Genomic DNA, 10000 nt, shown 5'->3' with positions numbered 1-10000 from the left:
GTAGGAATAGATCTATACCTCCATTTGTGCTGCCTCCTCCAGAGGAAACCAGCCCAGGTATGCACTACCCTTGCAGCTCCTCATTGCTTGGAGAAGTGAGGCACACATTAAACAGTATGCATCAAGATTGCAGGAGGTCATAGTCCCTCTCTGTACTGCCTCGTTCAGGCCACACCTGGAGTACTGTGTGCAGTTCTGGAGGCCCCACTTCAAAAAAGATGTGGACAAAATTGAGAGGGTGCAGAAGAGAGCAACGAGGATGATCAGGGGTCTGGAGATGGAGCCCTACGAGGAAAAGCTGAGGGCCTTGGGATTGTTTAGTTTGGAGAACAGGAGACTGAGGGGGGCATGATTGATCTCCTTAAACATTTGAAAGGCTGTCATTTGGAGGAGGGCAAGGAGATGTTTCAGTTGGCAGCAGAGGATAGAACTTGAAGCAACGGGCTTAAATTATATGCAGAAAGGTATCGGCTAGATCTTAGGAAAAACCTTTTCATGGTCAGAGTAGTTTAAAGGTAGAATCAGCTGCCTCGAGAGGTGGTGAGCTCCCCTTCACTGGCAGTTTTCAAGAAGAGGCTGGATGAATATTGGTCAAAGATGCTTTAGGCTCATCCTGCATTGGGCAGGGGGTTGGACTAGAAGATCTGTATGGCCCCTTCCAACTCTGTGAGAATATGCAAACATCCCTTAGAACATAAGCAATAGAATTTATCACAGCATACATTTTTAGCTGTTAAAATATCCAAGGTTAATGTGAGTTACTCTTGACCTAAAATAGTCAATGAATGTTGGCAAAGTTGGAACACCCTGCACCAAAAGTAGGCTTCATTTTAAACAATACCTTGGCTATTTATTTTCATATTCAACCTCGTAATTCTCATCTGATCCTTTATGGGCAGAGGTCACCCTTAATTCAGAAGGAATACCAGTTTCCAAATTTAAAAAAAAATTCCTCAGTGATCAAGATTGGATGGTGATCCATGAACATAACTACTCTGCCTCAGCTGTGTGTTTTCAGCAACAGCTAGCAGAGGGGAAAGAAAAAAGGCACCAACTTGTGAGTTACAAATTAGTTGGTTCACGGAATATATTTTAGCAGTACTTATAAGTGACCCTTAATTAGTACCCCAAAAAAGGGGGAAAACTAGATAATGCGGACACACTAAGGTAATGGTTGTGCACAAGAACAAAAAGAGGGTAATAAACATGGCTTGTGTATAAACTAAATGAATCTATGCTTAAAAAGAGGAGAGAGATACTGTGTACTGAGCCAAGCAAAATAATATACCAACAGTAAATTAAAACGCTTGACTGTGCAAATTGGCTAAGTGGACACTTCAGCAGCCTCGCAGGCCCGGCGGCCATTTTGAAAAGACAATGCCCTCTTCACGAGCAAGAGCAGAGCTCGCTGCGCCCTATGGGTCGCGCGCACGTTGGGCAGGGGCGCGGACGGCTCCGCCCGTGCGCGCGCACGCACACAGAAGCGCCCTCCCTTCGCCCGCCTCTTTTCAAGTTATGTAACGGCGCTGCGCGTTCTCGCAGGCCGCGGCCCAATAAGGATGCGGCTGAGGGGGGAGGGGGAGGCATCGCGTGAGCGCGCACGCAGGCTTAGGCGCGGCCCCGCGGCAGTGCGTGCGCGCTCACTCGCCCCCTCCCCCAGCCTTTCTGCCTCGGCCGCCGAGATCGCCTTTTCATCTTTCTGTCCCCCCACTTGCCGTGAGGTGTTTGGAGCGGAGCGGACCCGCTGACTCGCCATGGCCGATGAGAAGCCCAAGGTAAGCGTGGGAAGGGCGACGGGCCGGCATGGAGGGATGGATGGATGGATGAGGGGGGGGGGCGGCGAGTTGGAGGGAGCGCAGCGCTGGCTCCACCGCGCCGGCTCTTGCGCGCCATTTTCCTCCCCTCCCCCCGCCTCCTTGTGGCTTCTTCTGGTGGGGCGGGAGGGAGGGAGGAAAGCGGGATCGCTGGTGGTGGAAGAGGAGCCGCTTGGCCCGCAGAAAAGAACCTGCCCTGCCCCTACGAGCGGAGGGATCGACTCGCTTTTCGCGGGACGGCTTCCTTGGCCCTTCCCGGCTGCAGGGCGCGGGGGAAACCCGGCGCTAGTTCGTCATGTGCTGCCCGCCGTGGAGGTGTGAAGTGGGCCTTTCTGGCTCGCTTCTTTCCCGCCCCTGAGTAGCCCCGGCAGGTAACTCCCCTCGCCCTTGCCGGACTCGTCCTGCTGAGCGAGGGTGGGCCGCCTTCCCCCTTCTTTCCGCCCTCGTTTTGAATACGGCTTCGGAGGCGCCAAATGCTCCGCTGCTTCCATGAGCTCTCCTCCCTCTCTCGCTCTCTCCGGGCCCCCGGTAGGGTCTTGCGCGGGGAAGGCCGCAGCTTAAGGCGGTTGGGTGTGCAGAGGGGCTGGAGGTTTGTGGAGTTGGCTTCGCTTTGTGTGCGCCTGTGTGGAGTAGCGAAAGGGATCGTGGTGGTGTGGAGTGTGTGCGCCGCCCGGAGAGCCCGGTAGTGTGGTCGCTGCTTGGGTTCTGTGCTCGTAAGGGTGGGGAGAGACTCCTTGGAAGTAGGCGTCGGGAAGAGTTTTCCAAGCCATGCATTTAATAGGAATGGTCATAAGCTGTGGCTTTTTGTGGCGGTGTAAGGCCTTCCTTGAGGCTTTGTAAGTGGTTGTCTATAATAAGGGATGTTAAAATGCTGTCTCCTGAATTAGGGTGCCATATATTTTCCCTGATTATCCCAGTATCTCTGTATTGGGGTGGGGAGTAGAGTTAGTAAGTCACAGTTTTGCAAATTATATATTTCTGGAAAATCACCATACAGTCTTATAAAGTTACTCTGGCTAGTTCATGAATTCAGCATGGTTATTCTAAATTACTCACAAAGTTTATTATTAACAAGAGTTTCATAAGGGTTTCTGGACTCACATGGTTTGAATGGACCATTCGAAAATAAAACAAAATTCTGACCTTTAAAAAGCAAAAACAAACGCTAAATAAGAAGTTATCTCATATTCCTTATATTGACATGGAGAAACCACTGAAATAAACAAACCAGTTTTATGGTTGAGAAAGTAGGGGGGAAATTTAAAATAAATGTGTTGGATTTCTTTTTATAAGCAAAGGGAGGTGTTATTGTTAGTCTTTGCTGCCCATTTCAGAATAAGTGTTTCAGGGTTGTATATACACAAGAAGAATAACTTAATGCTTGGCCTAGCTCAAATAAAGGAGGCGATGTGGTGGTAATTAGCATGTTTGAAGCTAAAGTTCCAAAAATAGATGTAGCTTTCTATACAAGGGTAGAATTAACTCTTGTGCAGTTCACAGCTGCATCCTACTGCTTAGCCTTTTAAAAAGTTTTTTTTTTCCTGTAGAAATTCAGGATGACAATCTTGTAAATGTTCATCATCATCTAGTCAGTTGAACTGGGTAATTGAATGAAGGTAACTATCTTTCACTGCTGCCAATTATTTGTTGTTGTAGTAAATATTATATGGCAGGAAAATCAAATGATCAGATATTTTCACTTCAAACATGGCAGAATGTTGCAATGACTGTTAATTTAGTTGAGTGCCTTAGCCCCTCTGGAACTTCATTTATATGCTTGTGGGTATTGAATGATATTTTGGGGGTTGAGCTATAGCTTCTATCATTTCAGGATTGATAGATATACTCAAGCCATACCCGCAGATACTTCTTCAGTGGAATAATTTGTCTTTAAAATAATATTTTTCTCTTTCAGGAAGGAGTGAAGACTGAAAATAATGACCACATTAATCTGAAGGTTGCTGGGCAAGATGGATCTGTGGTGCAGTTTAAGATTAAAAGGCATACACCACTTAGCAAACTAATGAAAGCCTACTGCGAACGACAGGTAAGATGGCTATATAAATGGCCAAAAATATGGTTTGAAGCACCTTTGTGTTGCTGAAAGAATAAAGCCTCTTAATTCTGTGACACACATATGAAGCTGTATGTTTAACATATGGCTAGCCAATTATAATATCTTCTGCTTTCCTAAGGAAAAAAGACAGGAAACTGGCAAAACCAAAAACGTATCTCTGTATTGACTGCTACCCAAGGTCCTCCTGTTGCAAGATACATTTTACTCTGTTCTTTATGGATGCAAAACTACAGCAGGAAGCATGGCTGGATGTTAAATGCTGATAAGCAGTAACCGTAACTCCTCTAGTATTTACTCCTGGATTCTAACTATTTCATGATAACAAATTAAGATAAGTGACACTAAGTTGTGTTGGAAATTGAAAATGGTTTTGAGACAGTGAAACAGTATCTCCTTGTCAATTGAGAGAGATGTGCAAGCATTTATGTCTTCTGTAGATTCTTAGATATCTGTAACTAAGTAAATGAAAACTTTTAAGTGGCAAATTACAGCTGCAAAGAAAATATAACTGTTCAAAACATCTTTTTCTAAAACCACTTTTTTCAAAACATGTTAGCAATATTGTGGTGGGCTGGGTGAAATCTAAACATTGTGGCTCCATATTCCTTCTGTGACATTTCACTGTATTAAATTGAAGTGTTCATTAGAGGTGTTTTCTTCATTTCTGGATTTGAATTAACCATAACAATCTGTGGTGAACTGATTATTCAAAGGGGTTCTGCAAAATAATTACTTGCATATGTGCATGGATGAGTTGAAGGCTGTTTCAAAATGGATTGGTCTGAACAGGTGCATGCTTCCATACCGGGCTGTTCCAGCAAGAAAGGATTTGTGTGTGTCCATGTGACTTTTAGTGAGTCTCCAGAGTTAGCTCTGTTGTTTCAATTACTGTTACCTTGATCAGAATATCTTTTAGATTTACCAACGTTAACATATAGCATCACATTGTTCACAAGATGTAAGCAGTAGTTGTCTTACCTTTGTAATGAAAGGTTGTGGACAGGTGCCACTGAAGAGGGCTGGATGTCTTAACTTTCAGTTCCTTCTGACTATTTTCTTCTTTTATAATGTACTGGCTGTGCAATGCAGTGGAAAAGGAAGAATCTCCTTTCTAATATGTACCTATCGATAGCAGGCTGCATTCTTAAGTAAGGTTGACAATTGAACATAATGTTTGAATGGAAGAGAGAGCTAGTCACTCTCAGGAGCAAATGCAGGGGTCAATTCCTCTTTGTCCACTATAAGCTCTGGAGGGAGGACTATGTCCAGAATACATTATTCTGTGCTCTGAACATGCTCCAATAGCCTCAGAAGCATAGGCCCTAACCCCCTTGAACTTGGAGTTTAGGAAGTTGCAAGGGGTGGACTTTATCCCATGCTGCACTACAGAGATGGTTCAAGTGCCATAGAAGCTCAATATAACAGTGACAAAAATCCTGCCTGTAAATCAGTGAACAGCAAAATTGTAGACCCTTGTAAGGGAAGACTTATGTATGTAATTTATATATATCAAGTTAGCAATCAGTCTGCTCTATATGATGCCTTTTTCCCATCCTGAAATATGATCAGTTAGATACTGAGCATGCAAGAAAGACCTGACTGAGCCAAGGAACCTTCTCCTGATGCTAAAAATGACATTAGTGGGCTGAAGTACAGTTCTTACATATTAAACATTTCCTGTTTTGGTTAACGGGTGGTGGTTGGGTGGCAGATGTGCTGCAAAGTTAGTATTAAAGACTAGAAGGGTAGGATGAACATAATTCTTGCTGGACCTGTCTTCTTGCACGTGTTGGGTTCAGTTGTAGTTTTATTTTTCCGTGATTGGAATAGGTGGGAACCAGGGTCAAATCATTCTTTTCTGAAGTAAAAAAGTTTCCATGTGGTCATTTCATCTTCATGTTATGCTAGTGGCTTGTCATAAATCATACAGAAAAAAGGATTAAAATAATGCATATTCTACATCTTGTATAACAAAATATATGGTTCCATAATCTCTTAGATACTTAGTTCAAGTACCTAATCTAGGACACAACCATTACCTTCTGCTGTTGTAACCCAAGCTATATAATAAAATATTTGTAACTAAAGTGAATCTGTTTGTTATAAGCCAAGATAATTTTTTAAAGAGGGGGAAGATAAAGTAAATTAATACACAGCGTTGAAACCTGTTGTTCGAGAATACTTTTGTTGGGCTCACTGGGATTCCTTGGGTATCAACAGGGAAGTGGTTTCAGTATGGCAGAAATTGCTGTTTTTCAAGTGCTGATTATGGAGCAGTCCTGTTCATGTGGCAAAGTTGCTACATGTACTAGCTTTGGCAGGAGAGTTGCCGCTTCTGAAAGTTGTTGCCCCAGAAGTTCTATCCTGTATCTTCTGGTTGCTGAAATCTTTCTTTTCAAATCACTGCTTCTGAATTTAATGTACTTATTCTAGCATCTTCTAGCTGGTACCAATAAAGACACTGCTGAATACCCCTACTAGGTACATAAACACTTAATCTACCACTAAATTGTTAATTTACTATGAACTTATTTTTTGCCTTACTGGACCATTGTTTTTCAATTTATTCTTTGTGTAGGGTTTGTCAATGAGGCAAATCAGATTCCGGTTTGATGGGCAGCCGATCAATGAGACAGACACACCTGCACAGGTAAAAACTGCAAGTAAAAGGTTTCTGCTGCAGTGAAAAGTGGAAGCAGGGCTACAAATACATATTTTTAAATTTTTTATCAATAGTGCAAAAATAGAAAACAGTGCTGGCTACAAAAACTCTATGCATAGGTATCTACAAAAGATTTCCAAATATCTAAAAACAAGTCCATACACAATTACCTTCTGTATAGGATATATTCACAGGTTGTTATGTTTATAAGGTCTTCAGTCCAGTGATTTACAGTAAGTGAGCTTTTGTCTTTCCAATGTTGAAGTACAAGTGTCTTATCAACTATAAGGGCACAGAGAGTCCATTTCCGTTTATCATCAGTTTCCGAGAGACAGGCAAGTAGCTTAACAGCACGTTAACATCCTCAGAATCTCCGCCACTTTTGGAGATTCTTACTGAATTAATACAGAAAGCAGTATATAAATACTTAAGGTCAGTTAATAAATATAAACAGAGCCTTAGAGATGGTTGGAATAATGATGTGGAGCATCCAGTTTTGCTAAAGCAATGGGATAAGGCTTTAAGTCATAGACCTGCAGCTGTGGATCTTAAGTTGCAACCTATTCAGCAAAAAATTATGTTTAGGGTGTATTGGACACCACAGCATCTTTTTACTAAAGGTTTAAGTAGAGTGTCTTAACACTTGGCAGTGTAATTCACAAGATGCATCTCTTAAGAATATGTTTTGGACATGTTCAGTCATTCAGCCCTTTTGGGAGGAAGTTATTAGTCATATTAATCTGGTGTTAGAAAACTCATTTATTTGTGAGGGCTACAAATATTTAGCAGTGATAATAGCAGTATATGAATTAGAACCTATAATTTAGAATGAAATATGTAATAGTTCTGTATATATAGCAATACTTTTTAAAATATGTGTTAAATGATTGTTAGGATTCTTTCTAATATTAAGAATCCTAATAAATCAGCATTGGGTAATTGAACACATTCATGAACTTTATATTTTAGAGTAGATTGTCTGTGGCTGAATTTTGTTTAGCTAAATCAGCCTGTTCGCTAAAGTACATGCAAACTAGGTTATGATTTCGTTATATCTCCTGAAAAGAAAACTAGTGTTGTGGTAGTCTTGAATTGATTATCTTAATGCTACTTGGAGTTCAGCTGAAATTGCCAAACAGCTAAAAATGGAAGCTAGGTGTCATCTTTTATGTGAACTTTGCCAGGCCCTTCCCTTCGCTTTAATGGAGGAGAAGGAGTTTGATCACATGCCTTGATTTACTATGGTATTAGATTTATGGTAAGTTCCCATACATTATAAATTGTATCCACTGAAGTTAATATAATTGAGTCCAGCTACCTTGAATTTTGTCTAAATAGTTTCCAACAGCAAATATAGACATTCCTTAAGTTGATGCCAATAATGGAAAAAGAGACTACAGAAATGTCACAGCTGCCTGTGTTTTGGCGATAAGCATTGTGCTATGGTATCTATTATGTGCCATACATTTATTCTGTAATTTGCAGAAATCTCTGGATGTCTTATCTTAGGAACTTGCTTCTTCCTATAAATGTCAATTGTAGTCCCTCAGCTGTGGCTGTTAAATTTTTAAAGGGTTTGTTCTACAATATATATGCATTTCACATACCTGGGGACTTTATCTACTTTATTTATACCTGAACTACCCCAGTGGGGACCCAAAGTGGCCTACATTGTTCTCCTCTCCTCTATTTTGTCCTAAAAACAACCCTGTGACATAGGTTAAGCTGAACGTGTGTGACTGGCCCGGCGTCATTCTGTACGCTTCCATGACAAAGGGGGGAGTCTAACCTGGTTCTTCCCGATCCTAGTCTGGCATGCTCACCACTACACTATACTAGCTCTGCACGTTATCTTCTGCTTCATAATGTGATGGACGTGTTCCTTTTAGGGAGATTGTCTAAAATACAAAAGATTGGATGCATAGCTTGTACTTTGAGTTGACTTTTTATGTTTTTCAATGCAGTTGGAAATGGAGGATGAAGATACAATTGACGTGTTCCAGCAGCAGACAGGAGGAGTCTACTAAAAGAGAACCAAATTTCTTTTCCCACAGGCAACACATTCACAACTAGAAAAACGAGACTTGGTTCAGCCACATCCTGACTACTGCAGTATAGCTTTCTCTCTTTGATTTCTTTTCCTATTCCTTCTATTGTACATAAAGTAACTGGTGTATGTGCACAGACATGCATATTTTTTTTAACTAAATGGCCAATGGTATGTTTTGATCAACATCGTATGGAAATGGGGTGGTAAAAACAAACTGGTCTGTGAAAATGCCCCATTTCTCTGCTAGTGGCATGCTCCTTTAACTTTTATCTTTATATTCCAGTAAGTTATTTTGCTCTAATTGTTGGAAAAAACATAAAACCTTGCATACCTTATTTGATTGGATAATTTCAATGTTTTTCTTTTATCGTTGTACAACCAAGGACGATTTTATAACTTTTTTGTACGTAGCTGTTACATGTAGAGCAATCTGTCTTTAAGTAGGGATGAATTACTCTAAACAAAAATGATCTTGGATAGTTTTCCCTTCAAGTAAAGCGTCTTGTTGTTTAAATAAACTTCTTGTTTAAAATAAGCAGTTTTTATTTTTCTGTTATGGAGATACTTATCTCTAAACCAGCTGCCGCGGCAAACAAATTCCAGTGCTTTAATCAGATTTCACAGCCAGTAGTTGTGTTCTTTAATTTTAGACAGAAGAGGAAAACAGTACCAGAGACAAGGAAGCTGGCCGTTGTATTTGAAAGCAGCCTTTCTTAACACTGGCAACCTTTGCAAGAAACACCAAGGTTGAAATGTTATGTTTATGCAAATATTTGAGATTAAAGAAAAGCAGTTTGTATGCACTTCTAGATTAGTGTAAAATTAGCTATTTGCAAAACTTAAAAATGCCACCATACATTTGGAATAAGTTGTCTGTAAAATATATTGGGCTATATCTAAGACATGGCTGCTTGAATGCATTAAAAAAGAAGGGGGTTGTACCTACACTTTTCAGTGTAGCATCAGAAAGAAGAAGATAGGGAGGCGTGACCTAGTAAGAACTGTAGGCTACACACATTTGGGAATTCCTAAGCATCGTGCATATTAAAGCTTGCATTAATAAACAGTATAAATTGTCTGCATCCCCATACCGTGACAGGGTGTTAAAGTACAAAAATTACTTTTCAGTTCCTGATATGTGTAGTATTGTGGTTTTTTCCTTTGTTTGATCGTAGTAGTGTGGTGAGTCCCACTATGGTGTAAAGGTCCAACTGGAGTCCTCATTGGTGCTGAAACAGCCATATACTTTGCTGCCTTGTTGCTTTTGTCATGGGCCTCTGCTAGTGCGAGCAAGTTGGTATGGTGGCCTTCACGTTTCATACAAATGTTTTAGTGAGCCATGGCAGTTGGTGGAAAACCCCTACCAGCCCAGTGTCGCATCATGATACAGAGGTTTC

At 41.2% G+C, this 10000-nt stretch overlaps 1 protein-coding gene across 2 annotated transcripts; it reads left to right on the top strand.

Moving 5' to 3' along the window:
- The first annotated feature begins 1509 nt into the window (after positions 1-1509).
- SUMO2 (small ubiquitin like modifier 2) lies at positions 1510-9138 on the top strand. Of its 2 annotated transcripts, none has more exons than XM_054978632.1 (4): positions 1510-1775; positions 3730-3861; positions 6470-6541; positions 8518-9138. In XM_054978632.1, the coding sequence occupies exons 1-4, from the start codon at positions 1755-1757 to the stop codon at positions 8578-8580; spliced, it is 288 nt and encodes a 95-aa protein (XP_054834607.1). In that variant the 5' UTR covers positions 1510-1754; the 3' UTR covers positions 8581-9138. The 2 variants fall into 2 exon arrangements, with proteins under 2 accessions (XP_054834607.1, XP_054834608.1); XM_054978633.1 differs by lacking the exon at positions 1510-1775 and adding an exon at positions 3362-3430.
- Positions 9139-10000: the final 862 nt, after the last annotated feature.

The sequence above is a fragment of the Eublepharis macularius genome, chromosome 4 (assembly GCF_028583425.1).
Source record: "Eublepharis macularius isolate TG4126 chromosome 4, MPM_Emac_v1.0, whole genome shotgun sequence".
NCBI classification, from domain to species: Eukaryota; Metazoa; Chordata; class Lepidosauria; order Squamata; family Eublepharidae; genus Eublepharis; species Eublepharis macularius.
This window is presented reverse-complemented; position numbering and strand designations above follow the sequence as displayed.

Bases quoted from the DNA above. Each gene is read 5' to 3' on its own strand.
- SUMO2 (XM_054978632.1), top strand. From the start codon at position 1,755: ATGGCCGATGAGAAGCCCAAG. The intron at 1,776-3,729 runs GTAAGCGTGGGA...TTTCTCTTTCAG, and splicing joins TGGCCGATGAGAAGCCCAAG to GAAGGAGTGAAGACTGAAAA. The intron at 3,862-6,469 runs GTAAGATGGCTA...TTCTTTGTGTAG, and splicing joins AAGCCTACTGCGAACGACAG to GGTTTGTCAATGAGGCAAAT.